Source organism: Ursus arctos, unplaced genomic scaffold (assembly GCF_023065955.2).
Source record: "Ursus arctos isolate Adak ecotype North America unplaced genomic scaffold, UrsArc2.0 scaffold_1, whole genome shotgun sequence".
Classification (NCBI taxonomy): domain Eukaryota; kingdom Metazoa; phylum Chordata; class Mammalia; order Carnivora; family Ursidae; genus Ursus; species Ursus arctos.
Window position 1 is genome coordinate 18,999,101 of NW_026622763.1, and position 16,004 is coordinate 19,015,104.

The 16,004-nt window shown below is 38.0% G+C and overlaps 1 protein-coding gene and 1 long non-coding RNA gene across 8 annotated transcripts in view; one reads left to right on the top strand and one right to left on the bottom strand.

Annotated features, from left to right (window-relative positions):
- The window catches only part of LOC125281353 (uncharacterized), a 168,848-nt gene that overhangs the window by 73,450 nt on the left and 79,394 nt on the right, over positions 1-16,004 (bottom strand). The gene's annotated exons all lie outside the window — the stretch shown is intronic.
- Positions 11,399-16,004, top strand: part of ACMSD (aminocarboxymuconate semialdehyde decarboxylase) — a 71,206-nt gene continuing 66,600 nt past the window's right edge. For 2 of the 4 annotated variants that reach the window (XM_044388252.3, XM_057316184.1), the window contains exon 1: positions 11,406-11,614. In XM_044388252.3, coding sequence (XP_044244187.1) covers positions 11,558-11,614 — 57 coding nt within the window. In that variant the 5' untranslated portion in view covers positions 11,406-11,557. Of the gene's footprint in view, positions 11,615-16,004 lie in introns of all 4 variants that reach the window. The other 2 variants (XM_026510100.4, XM_057316185.1) reach the window with 2 other exon arrangements.

A 16,004-nucleotide genomic window follows, 5' to 3' on the forward strand; every position in this document is an offset into this window, starting at 1 on the left:
GAATTAACCTATGATAAAATAGGTAAAAGAGATTAAGAGATACAAACTTCCAGTTAGAAATAAGTCTCAGGGATGAAAGGCACAGCATAGTCAATAATATTGTATACTGATTGTATATTATAAATTGAATATTACTGAATATAGTCAATAGCATTCCAGTAACTTTGTATGATGACCAATGGTAACTACATTTATTGTGGTGAGCATTGTGTAACGTATAGAATTGTCAAATCACTATGTTATATGCCTGAAAATAATATAACATGGTATGTCAACCATACTTCATTAGAAAAGAAAATTGCTTAGAGAAGACAAATCATTATGATTCATGGGCAAATATGACATTAGTCATGGTGATCTTTGAGAACACTGACAATGTGACATATCACATATTCTTTTTAAATATATTTTATACACATTTCTAATGACCAGAATATTATAACTTCACTATGAAATATTTGAAAATATGAATATAAGTCATTCAGAATATCACTACTCTAATAGAACCATTATGTGCATTGGGCTGCATTTCCTTCTAGACTAGAAATTCCTTTGTGTGTTTTCATGTGGTTGTCCATCAAACATTTTTAAAATCCAACTACACTGCAGACCCAATGCTGCTCTTAATCACCTAGCAAGCAACTCAAATGCCATTTTATAATTATTCTTTTCTTTGCTTTCCTTTTAAGTCTCTAACCCTATCTCAGGGGATGACCTCACTTCCTACCTCAAAAAGACCACAGATACTAGCAACTCTTGAGGGTAGATTAACCTTTAGTTCAACATATCATGGTCCCCTCATCTCTCTCCCTTCACCCTCAATAGAGAGACAATCCCACCTCTCCTAAGCTAACATTCTACCTGGTCCTCATCACTTCCTGTCCCCCTGAGTTAACCCTCCACCTATACTCTGGTCTCCATTGCTGCATGTTTCCTCAAGTGGCTCCCATCTGTTGATAATATGGCTTATACACGGTGGGATTATCTATCTCAACCTCCCCACCATATAATAATATCTGCAATTCCTAGTTGAGCTTGCAGAAATTTCTGGTATGTCACTATACAAATGTATACAAAATATAATTGTCCCTACTTTTCTCTAATACCTCTCAACTGTTAATAACACAAGCCCTATGCCATCAGATGGCAGAAACAATCTCAATTACATCAGTATTTCTCTTACACACTTTCTTTGAGGTTTTGTCTAAATTCTGGCAGGCCTGTATGACAACAATAATATGAAAAACAACAACTAACCTTACATGCAACTTACTCTATGCTAGGCATTGTTTTACATGCCTTCTGTGTCTTAACTCATTTGATTCTTTTTAAAAATTTTTTATTTAAGTTCAATTTATTAACATATACTGCATTATTAGTTTCAAAGGTAGAATTTAGTGATTCATCAGTTGCATAGAACATCCAGTGCTTGTTACTTCAAGTGTCCTCCTTATTATCCATCACCCAGTTACCCCATTCCCTGACCCACCTTCTCTCCAGCAACCCTCAGTTTATTTCTTAGAGTTCGGTGTCTCTTATGGTTTGCCTCCCTATTTTCATCTTATTTTATTTTTCCTTCCCTCCCCCTATATTCACCTGTTTTGTTTCTTAAATTCCACAGATGAGTGAAATCATATGATTATTGTCTTTCTCCAACTGACTTATTTCACTTAGCGTAATACCCTCTAGTTCTATCCATGTCATTGCAAATGGCAAGATTTCATTCTTTTTGATGGCTGAGTAATATTCCATTGTGTATATGTACCACATCTTCTTTATCCACTCATCTGTTGATGGACATCTGGGCACTTTCCATAGTTTGGTTATTGTGGACATTGCTGCTGTAAACATTGGGGTGCATGTGCCCCTTTGAATCACTATGTTTGTATCCTTTGGATAAATACCTAGCAGTGCAATTGCTTTGAAAGAATTAATAAGATCAATAAACCCCTGATAAATTTTGATAAACTTATCAAAAAGAGAAGAGAAAGGACCGAAATAAATAAAATCATGGATGAAAGAGGTGAGATCACAACTAACACTGAAGAAATACAATTATAAGAGAATATTATGAGCAATTATATGCCAATAAGTTAGGCAATCTGGAAGAAATGGATGCATTCCTAGAAACATATAAACTATCAAAACTGAAACAGGAAGAAATAGAAAACCTGAACAGACCCATAACCAGCAAAGAAATTTACTCATTTGATTCCTAAACAGCCCAAGGTAGAATCTATTATTCTCTCATTTTACATATGGGGAGATGAGTACATAGAAAATTAGTTATTGACTCAAGGAAACAAAGTTCTATAAGTCATGCTATAGTCTGTGCTCTAAACCATTATCCCAGACCTCCCCGCTTAGTTTCTCTTGTAGCCCAAGGCATTAGCAGGCAGAAGTAGTGTGTGACTTGGACCGTTGTCTATATTGGCATCTGCTGAAACATCTTCCTTCTATCACAAACACATACAGGTGCCTGCTAACTCATCATCATCCCTCATTCCAAGGCTCCTTCATGACTGGCTTACTTTCAGCTACTTCTATTTTCCCTTTGGGATCACTCTGTAGCTTTCTTGCCTTACTGAGCTTCAGGCACTCTGCTTACCTACCTGAAGCCTTCTCTGGCTGGGTATAACATTCAACCACGTTTCCTTGCCACTTTCCCAGGCACTATTTGGGATTAAAGGCACAGGTCCCTTCTACTACCAGATCAAGATCTCACGACCTATCTAGAGTTTCTTCTCACATTTAAACCCCAGGCTTGGCCATGGAAGGTAGGACATAAGGATGACCTCCTCAGGGACCCACAGTATCTAACACACTCACCTCTTCTTCTTTGACTCCCCTCTGCCTAGTCTGGGAGGTATTTATTTAGGTAGGGTGGGTGAAAATTTTATCTCAACCCTGTATCCTACAAAGTAATGGCTCAGTCTTTCCATCAATCACTCAAGCTAAGGTTTTTAAAACTCAAAATCCAGGGCCTAGGTGGCTCAGTCAGTTGAGTGTCCAACTCTTGATTTCAGCTCAGGTCATGATCTCAGGGCCACAGGATCAAACTCCATGTCCATCTGGCTCCACGCTCAGTGGGGAGCCTGCTTCTCTTTCTCTCTCTTCCTCTCTCTCTGCTCCCCCCCAAATAAATTAATAAATCTTAAAAAAAAAAAAAAAAAACCTGAAAATCCAACAGCTGGTTTCTGTTTTTACTCTTGAACACCTAATCTTCCAAATACAAAAAGGGCTACAGGGTTCACAGAAATACTAAGAATGGCACCTTTTGCTGCATGATATTGAGTAAAGGCTAAATCTTTCACATAACAGTTTCACATGGGGCTTAGATAGAAATGTTCCTGAAAAAGACATTTTATCCACTTATTCATGTTTATTTACTTATTTATTAGCTTGTTGAGTATTTTTGAAACACTTATAAAGCACTATATTGGTCAAAGTTTCCAGAAAAATAGAACCAAGAAGATGTGTATATATACAGAGACTTATTTTAAGGAATTAGTTCATGTGATTTTGAAGGATGACAAGCCCAAAATCTGCAAGATAGGCTGAGAGGTTGGAGACCCAGAGTAGAATTGATGCTGCAATTAGAATCTGAAGGCTGGCAGAATTCCCTCTTCATGTGCAGAGGTCAGCCTTTTTATATTAAGGCCTTCAAATGAGTGAAGGAGCCCCACCCATATTATGGAGGATAATTTCCTTTTCTCAAAGTCCATTCATTCAAATATTAATCCCTTTTCCCTAAAAAAACCTTCACAGAAACATCTAGAATAGTGTTTAACCAAATATCTGGATACTGTGGCCTAGCCAAGTTGACAGATAAAATTAACCATCACAAGCACCTACTCAGTTGCTTTTCACTAGGGATGTAACAGACAACAAAACAAACATGGTCCCTGGCCCCATGGTGTTTACTCAAAAATTCATTAATTCAACAGTGCCTGGATATAAACAAATTCAATTTTAAGTGCAAAAGATTGAAACTAGCTCTTTTACAAGTAGTAAGAAATGATAAGGAAGAGAAAAAGAGGTCCTTGGGTGCCAAAAGCTAGAAGCCTGGGAAAAGGTAGTAGAAAGGGATTCTTGTATCTTTGAAGATGAACTTGAAATCATTCACAGCTTTGTCAGGACCATTCCTACTCATTCCCCCAGCTAACTCTTGCAGGAGGAGGTAGTCCCCTTTTGCCATCTGGAGATGGGTATTGGCAGAAGAGGCTTCATGGAGGAGGTGATGTTTAAGCTAAATGTTCGGTGATCGATAGATGTACACTTGGCAGAAAGTGCAGAGAAAAGTTATTTCAAGCATTGGAGGTCAAAGAAGCCATATATAAAGCCCAAAAGGGAAATATATCATATTTGGGGAAGCACAAATATTCCCTGTGACTAGGACATAGGGCACACTAGAAAAGCACAGAGACAAAAGAGGTGGAGAAGTACCCATGGGGCCTTGTCTCCCGTGTATGCTTGGACTGCGCAGTGAGAAACCATAAAAAGTGCTACACTGAAGGAGATGTGATTGTTTTGTGTTTCAGAAAGATCATGCTGGTCAAGAGTCCTGGGGATGGATTACAGTGGGCCAAGATGCCACTAGTGGGCAATTAAACAATCCTGGAGAAAGATGGTGGGGGCCTCAAAGAAAGACTGGAGAGAAGAGAACAAGGTTGGAAGATGCAATGGGACTAAAATTAAAAGACTGCGAGGGGTGCCTGGGTGGCACAGTTGATTAAGCAGCCGACTCTTAGTTTAGGCTCAGGTCATGATCTTTATCTCAGGGTACTGGGATCAAGCCCTGCATCGGGCTCTGTGGTCAGTGCAGAGTCTGCTTGAGATTATCCCTCTCCTTCTGTTCCTCCCACTCGTTTTCACTTTCCCTCTCTCTAAAACAAATGGATAAATCTTAAAAAAAAAAAAAAAAGAAAAGAACTTGGCAATTTATTGATTGTGCAGGTGGGGGGAAACTGGAGAAGAGGAGTGGTCCTTTCAACCAATGGAACTGCCCACCTTCAAGTGGAACACACAGGCCTGGCCAAGGAGAAACACAGTCATGGTGACCTCAACAGAGGCATAACCCTACCCCATAGTCCCAGGTCACACAAACTCAGAGTTCTTATATAATCTAAGAAAGGGGGAGCAAGGTCCCTCAAATTGACTAATATCAGACTTCCTGCCAGTCTTTGTATATGGCAGACTAAGAAGTAATTGGGTTAGGTGTCATGGTATAATTCATAGCTGATAGTTTTCTATTACCCAAATTAATACTTACAGTAATTCTCTATGAGATCAATTCTATTATCATCGCTATTTGACAGAGACCATATAACCTTCTCAAGACCATCTAACTAATAAGCAGTACTCCGGAGTCAAAGCCTTAGTATTTAAGCTGACTCATAGCCATCAGATAAGGGCCAGGAGAAGGGAGCTACTCAGACTTAGTCTAAACCATTTTTTTATTTTTATACAATCCAATACTGAATAATTTAAGGATCTCTTGCCTTTTTCCACAAAGGAATGCCAGTATAAATGAGAATAAAGCTCATCTGATTTATAATTCATTTTCTTAAATGTGGAGATGAGATCTTATGTAATTTTCCTTTTTTGTTGTCACTTCCCTCATTACTGTAGTGGGAAATGAAAGGGTCAAGGACCCTATAATCTCCTGCCTAGTTAGCCAAAAAGTTTGCTTGTTTTTATAAGCAAAAATAAAAGCATTGCTCTCTTCTTCTGTTATAGGTACACTGAATACACAGAACTCATCAGATGTCGTTACACATGCATCATTTTAAATATCCCACTTTCCCTTTAAGGTGAAAGGAGGTCCTCCTCCTCCCCCTGGATGAAAACCTATGCAGCCTCCATGACATTTCTACTCACTTTCACATAATAAAAATTCCTAAGCTCATTTTAAATTGCAAACCTAGTCTCAGTTGAAAAACTAAAAAATACCCACTGAAATATATTAATAATCTCTTCAATCCTCATTGAAAGGTGAGGCTTCTCCCCCCGAATGTGGGCACAAGATTCTTTCTTCTTTCTTCTCCACTCAAGCTTGATCTCCCTTCCTGGGAGGGCCAAAGCAGGGAGAGAGAAGAAATGCTAGGGCTTTAGGACATCTGCTAATTAAATGGCCCTGTGGTAAAATGGTTTAGAGCTCTGTGGGCAGGCTGGAGATTAAAATGCTCTCTCTCTTTCTCTTGTGAAATGCTTTTGAGATTCTTTAGTGGCTCCTCGCATTGGGGCCTTCCTCTGCAGCTCCCTGTAGATAATTTTTATCTGACTTATCAATAATTGAGAGACATATGTTGGAAAATTTTTCAAATTTTCAAATACATATATATATATGTATTTGGAATATGTGTTGTGTGCATTACATATTTTGAGGCAATCTGGTATACCAAATTTAGAATTATTATGGCTTTGTACTTAGCTGAACCTTATTATTATTATAGTGATCCTCCTTTGACTTAACAATGCTTTTTGTATTGTGGTCTCTCTTATTTGGATTAATGTGAAGTATTTATGACAGACATGGCTATCATGGCTTTATTTCGGTTAGAATTTGCTTCTTCTATTTTCTTTTTCCTTTTTCCTTTCAAACTATTTCTATCCTTAGGTTTAAATATGTTTCTAACAAACAACATTTAGCTGGATGTAGATATTTCCGGCATTTTATTGTGTTCTATTTGTCTACTTTTTCAACATTTCTTTTTTTTTTTCTCTATTGCCTTCTTTTAGATTGATTTTTTTTCTTATTCAAGTTTCCACTTAACAGGATTGAAAGTTATATGCTCTGTGTATATTCTTTTAGTAGTTACTCTGAAAATTCTACCATGCCCAATTGGGGTAGCTTGGATAATGCTCCCCACTCAAGGATTTCCATGCCCTATTCCCAGAACCTGCAAAAATGTTACTTTACATGGTTAAAAGGGCTTTGAAAATGTGATAATGTTAAGGATTTTGAGATGGGGAAATTATTCTGGGTTATCTGGGTGGGTCCATTGTAATTACATGAATCTTTACAAGAGGGAGAGGGAAGGGTTAGAGTAAAAAAAAAAAAAAGTGGTGTGACAGAAACGGAGAGAAAGACTGAAAGATAATGCACTGCTGGCTTTGGAGATGGAGGATGGAGTCCGAGCCAAGGATGCGGACAGTCTCTAGAAGGCAGAAAAAGTAAGGAAACAGATTCTTTTCTAGAACCTTCAGCAGGAACACAGCCTTGCTGGCCCATTTTAGATTTCTGAGTTCCAAAACAGTAAGAGAATAAACCTGTATTGGTTTAAACCATGAAGAATGTAGTCCTTGTTATAGCAGCAATTGAAAATAAATACAGATTTTGGTACCCAGAAGAGGGGTGCCGCTGTAACAAATACCAAAAAATGTGAAAATGACTTTGGAATTGAGTAATGGGTAGAGGGTGGAAGAACTTTGAGGTGTATAATAGAAAAAAATCCTAGATTCCCTTGAACAGACTGTTAATAGACAGGTGGATGCAAATGATTCTGCCAGTGAGGGCTCAGAAGGAAATGAGGGACATGATAGAAAGTAGAGGAAAGGGGGTCCTTGTATATAACAAGTGGCAGAAAACTTAGTTCAATTGTGTGTCCTACAGCTGTACAGAAATAAGAATTTATCAATAGCTAAATCATGGAAGGAGCCGAGATGCCCTTCAACAGATGACTGGATTAAGAAGTTGTGGTCCATATATACAATGGAATATTACTCAGCTATCAAAAAGAACAATTTCTCAACATTTACTGCAACATGGACGGCACTGGAGGAGATAATGCTAAGTGAAATAAGTCAAGCAGAGAAAGACAATTATCATATGGTTTCTCTCATCTATGGAACATAAGAACTAGGAAGATCGGTAGGGGAAGAAAGGGATAAAGAAAGGGGGGGTAATCAGAAGGGGGAATGAAGCATGAGAGACTATGGACTCTGAGAAACAAACTGAGGGCTTCAGAGGGGAGGGGGGTGGGGGAATGGGATAGGCTGGTGATGGGTAGTAAGGAGGGCACATATTGCATGGTGCACTGGGTGTTATACGCCAACTAATGAATCATCGAACTTTACATCAAAAACCAGGGATGTACTGTATGGTGACTAACATAATATAATAAAAATATTATTATAATAAAAAAATTAACATACTTGGTTGAGAGTTTTCAAAAAAAAAGAAATAAGAATTTATAAGTGATGAAACTGGATATTTGGCTGAGGAGATTTCCAAGAAAAGTGTTAAAGGTTCACCCTAGTTCCTTCTTGGTGATTACAGTAAAATGCAAGAAGAAAAGGACAGATTGAAAAACTAGTCAGAGAAAAGGAATCAGGACTTGGTGATTTAGGAAACTCTCAAAAGTATGGTTGGACAACCTTTTGCAAGTGATTTATCTCCTTAATGAAGGCATTATCATTGTTATTACTGGTATTATTTTAAATACTTAATATTATTTAGAATTACTCATATGATTACCAGTTTCTTTCCTTCCCATGCATTCTTATATTTCAGACCTTCTTTCTGGAGTCTTTTTCCTCCTTTCTGGAGTATATCATTGGGAATTCCTTAAGTGAAGATCTTTTGGTAGCAAACTCAGTTTTCATCTGACGATATCTTTGCTTCTCCCTCATCGTTAAAATTAAGCTTTACAAAGTATATGATTCCAGGTTGATAGTTCATGTGTATCATCCTTTTGAGCATATTTTCTGTTGTCCTATGGCTCCTTTCATTGCTGTGAGAAGTTGGCTGTCAGTCTAATTGCTGAGCTTTGAAGGTGTTCTTTCTCTCTCTAGCAGTTCATAGGATCTGATCTTTATTATTGGTGTTCTATAGTTTTACTACAAAGTTTCTAGAAATGAAGTTCTTTTTGTTAATCTTTCTTGATATAGTTTTGATTCTTAGATCTGTTGGCTCATCAGGTCTAGAAAATTCTCAGCTATTATCTCTTGGGATATCTCTCCTCTAAATTCTCTCTCCTCTCTTTCAGCACTTCTGTTAGACTCCTTGTAGACTTTCTTATTTTATCCTTTGTACTCTGTGACACTCTTAAATATGCTCAATCCCCTCATCTCTCTGTGCAAGTCTCTCTTCCAGTTCATTAATTCTCCACTCAACTATGTCTATTCTGCTGTTTAATTCACCCACTGCATTTTTTATTCAAATATTACATTTCATTTATTAAAGTTTTGTCCCTTTTCAAACTTGGTCAGTCATTTGATAGTCTGTTAATTTTTAAATTTTTATCTCTTTAAACATTCCATGTAAAATAAATTTATATTCTATGCTTAATAATTCCAATACTTATGTCCTTGGAGGTTTAAATCTATAGAAATAATATAGGCATTCCCTCATGGTGGCTTTTTTCCTCATGTGTGTAAAATTTTTCATTATGAGCCAATATTTTCTTGAACTTAATCTGTGGCAATACTGAGGGGACTAAGTTGTGATGCTCTTCTCCAGGAAAGATTTCTATTTTCTCTTTCTCAGCATGGGTAGGAATGGAGTAGTCAAGGATTACCAACCGTACCACTTTAGTTAAAACATTCAGTAGCTGTCTTTGGATAATACTTCTCAAAGAATTCTCGGGAAAAAATTGTTATTAATTCTTTTCTTTTTCTTCCTTTTTTTCTCATCATGGAGACAGATGTCCTTACAGACGCCCTTTGTTGACCAGTGGATTTCTTTCTTCTAGTCTGTTTATTTGCCAGGGGTCTAGCCCCTTCAAAAATTCTAGTTAAATGAAGGAGTCTCCGTTTTATACAAGCCCATGGTATGATCTCCTACTCCCCTGAGATATAAATCCTCAAAGCTCTAGAATCCTGAGTCTACACTGCCTGCGTTCAAATTCTGCCTTTTCTCTGACCACTTTTTCTTTGACCATAGACAAGTTACCTAACTTCTCTGTGCTTCAGTTTCCTCTTCTATAAAATGGATATTAGTAATAATTGCTCTCCTATAGGATTGTTATAGGGAATAAATGAATTGATATGAGTAAAATGCTTGGAACAGTGCCTGAGCCACAGAATGTGCTCCAAAAGTGCTTACACTTACTTTGGGTATTGGCATGTGCCCCCATGTTGATATAAGGCTCTCTTACTCAGTTTTAGCTCGCTAAACTTCTAAAAAATGATCTTGAGGATTTGCTCTATTTTCTTTCAAGCTGACAGCATTTAAAGAATGTTTGTTATAATTTACCCAGAATCTAGTTTAACTTGTTATAACTTACCCAGAATCTAGTTGAAAAGAATGTTGGTTACAGTTTTTCCAGAATCTAGTTGAAAAGCCTAGTAGGAAGGCTGTTTTGATGACTTAGTCCCTGTGCTGCGGACACTGAGATGAAGGGATCATTCGAAAGCAGTTTCAAGGCTGTGCCAGGGACCTCAGGTCCTTGAACATTTTAAGCTTTCCAGGAATAGAAAAGGGTTAACAGAATAACAAAGGGCTGCTTTGTTCTAGGCTCTTCTTTAGAGGCATGACCAATAGCCCCACTTAATGCTCCAGTGGAAGACCTCCCCAAAGTGCTCTGACAACTCTTAGTGGAAGGTAACTTTATTTTTTCCCCTGCACTTAAGCTGTGTACAATTAACTATTACAACACATGCATTATTTTACCTCATTCAACCTCAATAAATATTAAATGCATGAATGAACAAATGAAAGAAAAAGGCAATGGAAAAAATAACATGTATGAAGAATGGACTCTTTCTCTGATTTAAAACTAAAGGTGAAACTTCCCCATAACTTTTCAACATGCTAAATTTTCATGAACAAGCCAATTGATCAATATTGTTTAAAAATATCAAGGTAAATAACTGAACAAAAAGCAAAAGCATTAAAATTGGCTGCTTCTGGGGAATGAAACCAATGATAAGGTGAGTTGGTGATCTACTGTTCTTTAAAAACCCTCTGTCCTATTTGATTTCTAACCATGCACTATTTGATTTTTTACTATGCATATATTTTTTAAAGATCTATTTATTTATTTTAGAGAGAGAGAGAGAGCACAAGCAGGAGGGGCAGAGAAAAAGGAAGAGAGAATATCAAGCAGACCCCAGGCTAAGCGCAGAGTCCCACTGGGGCTCGATCCTACGACCATGAGATCACTACCTGAGCTGAATCCAAGAGTTGGACAGTCAACCAACTGTGCCACCCAGGAGGCCCAGATTTTTTATTAGGTATATCTTGGGGGGGAAATGAAATATTTAAAAGCAAAGATTAGCCAATTTTGGACCTTCTGTAACTCAAAAGCACCCAGTAGTACATCTGACCTCATGAGGTTTAGTACAGTCTTTTATTCTATCTTATTTTTTAATTTAGTGCCCAGAGTCCCAATTCCTAAAGAGTTGTTGACCCAAAGCCAGGTTGACAAATAAACAGAATTCTGAACTTTAATAAGGCAGTTCCAGTGGACCTAGACCGAGCTGAGTAAGCCTACTGACTGGTGCCAGAAACTAGCTGTAAAGGGACTATGTAAATCAATTAACTCCTTGGTTTTTATGGAGATCTCTTGATACCAAAACATCTTTCTTTACATGCTTCTCTGATCCTGTGGAGATGAAAATTGACATCCATAGTCATATTCTACCAAAAGAATGGCCAGATCTAAAAAAGGTAATGGTGATTAATCTGCTGAATTATTTCTGGAACTTCTCCAGGGTTTCTCACTGCTTCTATTACAGATCTATCTCTTCTTTGGGGAATTAGATGTTAAGTTTCTCTGCTCTAGGGGTGATTTAAAATTATTTGCTAGCTCTGATTTCCCAGTTTTTTAAAATTACTTTTATATTTATTTTGAAAGAACATTGATCAAAGAAGTAAGTGCCTTCTCAAAATCCCCTTTTCTCCTCAAATGAAGCATTCTTTAAAATTTCTGGACAATTTAAGTCAGGCAGTTTTACTTCCATTTAAATCACATATTCAGCTGCCGGGAAGATACGTGCCAACTACAGAATTTAAAGTTACAGCTTCAAGTAAAAGACTATTAAAAAAATGGAATGTGATAGGCTTCCAGGACTTCTAAAACACATCTCCTTTCCAAAATGTTTAAAATAAGTTTTAGAAGCATCAAGAGATAGCTTTGTGGAATTTTTTAAAGTCTATTTTAGGACACTGTCTGAAACCTTTCCTTTTGATGTTCTTTAAGCTGTAAATCCTTGTTATGAACTAGAGAGTAGGAACATCAAAAAACCCTAGAGAAAATGACATGAAGCCTTTGTACAATGAGTGTCTCTTTCTCTGTTTCTCAAAAGAAGGAAATTTCCTTTTGTCATTAAGAGCTTTCAAATGAATACTAAAAGAAGGAGGTGGGGAACATGAAGAAATTTATAATTGGTTTGAGATTTATTCAGGCTAAGTATCAGGTTTTACCCAATCTTCAGCCTTCTCTAGTATTTTCATGCCACTAATAATGTTTCATCTTTTTTATCCCAAGTGAGGAAAAATGAATTAACACAAACTCTAATTAAAATATGGTTTATTGTGCAAGTAAGTGAAACTATTTTCTTCTCATAACTGTCTCCTGGAAGAATGTTAATCTTGTTTCTTTGTCCATTGGTACTTTAGGTAAGGTGGATAGTAAACATTGTAGACTGAAAAATACATATGATGCTGAACCATCTGTGAAAGGCTTTCCTGTTATAGCAGGTAGTAAAAACTAGCCATACCAACTGACCCCTCCAGGAGTCTAAGTGCCTACATGGGAACTTGCTGCTCTGAATGCTATTGTCCTCATCATGTTTTATTAAAGTGTAAACACCACTTCACAAAGTTAGTGATGAAGACCCAGAGCAGCCTAAAAAGTGCCTCCACTTTGCTAAAGGGAGAAAACTTTCTACCTAGTATCCTGTGCCACAACCCCACCTCCCATTATCTGCCTCCCACCCTGAAGCCTGCCTCCAGTTTGAGCAGAGAAGCTGTCGCCAAGAGCTGACAATTGCTAGGTGACCCCACCCAATGCAGGGCCCTAAAGAAATTCTTAAAATTGCTTAGGAAGCTGAAAGATGCAGAGCTTAGGGAGGCTATAACCATAAATGTGTGCCCTAGAGACTTCCTAAGCACATGTTCTGCTGGCTCTTTATCCCCCTTCTTCTTATTTTTTTTTTAAGATTTATTTATTTATTTGAGGCAGGGGAAGGGTAGCGGGAGAGGGAGAGAGAGTCCCAAGCAGACTCCACACTGAATGTGGAGCCTGATGAGGGGCTGGATCTCACAATCTGAGATCGCAATCTGAGCTGAAACCAAGAATGGGACACTTAACTGAATGAGCCACCCAGGCACCCCCTCCCTTCTCCTTCTTAACTTCTAGCTGTCTCCTCAAAAGAGGGGAGGGGCATTTTGTCCCAATAAACCAGGGTTCTATCTAGTAGTCTCATATGCTGCAAACAGATAACTGATAGACTTAATAATGTTGATGATATAATGATAGTAATAATAACAATTATACCCTTAGACTTCCAGGGAGCAATATATATATACATTTGATTCACATAAAAATCATGTAAATTGAAAATAGGATTTATATTATTAATCTTGCTGGACCAATGAGTGCCTGAGACTCAGAAATGAGCCTCTAATCCCCAAGCTATGTGGGACTGTGGCGGCCCCTCTACAGCATTACCACCACAACCATCTTGATAGAGCTGGCTCAGGTAACTCATATAATTGCTATGAGGATGTCCCTGCTTCCCTCTATCCCCCATTGCCTCCCTCGACACCAGCCTGTTCCCCAATTCTGCACATTCATGTAAACCCACTGAGGGCCTCATCACAGAGTCACTGGAACCTGACTTCAATCAACAGGGAGTGGATCTGTTATGTGGTAAAGTTTTCATTTGATTACAGGCAAGCCAGTGATGAAAAAAAACAGCCGAAAAACAGTTGTGTGTTTTCAAACTGGGAGAGAGATTATAAACATACATGTAAATAGTGCTGTGATTCTTCTTCCTCTCTCCCCATTTCCAGTCCATATAGTCAGAGTAAAGCGAGCATTAAAGTGACATGAGTCCTTAAGCGTTCATATAGTTCGGTAATTATGGCAGTTTTTCCTTTATCTTCAAATTGTTTCTTAAGGGGTAAAATATTATTTCAAAACATCAATCTTTTCTCACCATTTTTTCAAGCTTTCCAATAAAAGAATGAAAAGGAAAAGCCAGTACTATTTTGTTTCAGAGGATGAAGCCCCTTTGGAAGAACTAATATCTGTTTTCTAACCTGCCTTTCCCTATTAAACATTAATGGACACACCTCAATAACCTTGACCTCCTACTGCAGTGAAGAAACAGAAAAGCAGAATCAACATGTCTGGGTTGATAATTAACTAATGATTACAAAGGACTGGGATTGGAGAAATCTTTTCATTTCCACTTGCTAATAATGATTTTACTCAGACTTACAGTTAAGATCCTTGGGGGGGGGATCTATCTCAGGTGGAAAGACAGCAGATGCAGGGGGCAGTTGATTACATTATGTTTCTGATGCATCAGGACCCCCACTCTCTGCTGTCATCAAGAGGAGGATGGTGGCCCAAGGAACCATGGTAAACACTGTTTCAGGTTGATCCACAATGAGATTATTCAGAACAACAATGATGATAATAAGGTCTTGGCTCTTTCTTTCAGTAAGAATTTATGGACTACCTACTATGTCCCCAGTAGTAAGATTTGCAAAGATTCTTCTAGTTTTAAATGGGGTCGAAAAATTCTGGCCTTAATAAATAATACATTTGCCTCTTTTTTTCATTAGCAATGATTTAATTGCACTTGATCACTGTCAGGTTTTAGGAGACAAAATTCCAGGCATAACCTGACTTTTAAGCAACCCCTCTGAGAAACAAATATCTGGTTTCATCACACAGGAAGTTCCTTATTCACCTCATGAAGGGTGAGGTCCCCAAGACACTAAAAATGCCATTCAATTCATCTACCTCTGATTCATATGAATCCATCTCAGAAACATATCTCTTATATATAGAACTGAATTCCCTTGAATTTTTTAGTTTGTTTTTTATTGTCATGCCCTTAAATGCCTATGGAACACTGGTCATTGTCAGTCAAACATTTCCAGACTGTTAATGCCTCTTGGCATATGCTCTCACCAAAACTACGTTCAAGGTCATAAATTTCAGATCCCAGGCTTGGTTCAACCTAGGATGACAGCTGCAGAACAATGTAGAGCCCAGACGTGGAGCAGTTGCCCTGAATAGATTAGGCCTTTGCAGGGGGCTTAGAAGAAACACAAAATGGTCAAATTTTGTGCTTTCCAAGAAAGAGGAAGGAGGAACACAGGGTGACAAGAGCTCCTTCCTTCAGAGCACTCTTTAATGTCTGATCCTAGGGTATGCCTTCTTCCACCACCTAAGGATAAAATGGGCTGCCACACTGTGCTACTTCCAATTACATCCCTGTGTGCTACCACCACTGCCATGAAGCCCACTAACACAACCATCACCACTACCACCTCACAACCTCTACCATTGCCACCACCACTGCCATCCCTACAAACACCACAAACATCACAATCACCACCTTTGTCACTACCTCCTCCACCTCCAATGCCACTGTCACCATCATCATGATCATTGTTAGCACTGATGAGGCCCTTTCTATAAACCAGGTCTGGTATCAATAGCTTTCTATGAATTTTATCTCAATTAATTCCCGTAAAACCCTATGTCACAGGTACATATGAAGCACAAAATGTAGCCTCATTTTACACATAAGGAAACAGTGCTTTTGAGATGCTAAGTTACTCCAACAAAGTCAAGGATCCTGTAAGTGGTTTGTCATGTGTGACAAGATCCCTTTGTTCTGCCTCCCTCTGCCTCTCTGCCCTTCTTCTAATGGAATACATCTTTAATCTGCAAACTTACGGGTTAAAGTTCCTTAGCAAATTAAGAAGTAAGAAAGACAGTGAGGAAAGAAGGAATAGAGAAAGAAAGAAGAAAAGAAGGAGAGAAGAAAACAAGGAAACAAAACCTTTTCTTCTACAGTAAAGTAAGATTCAA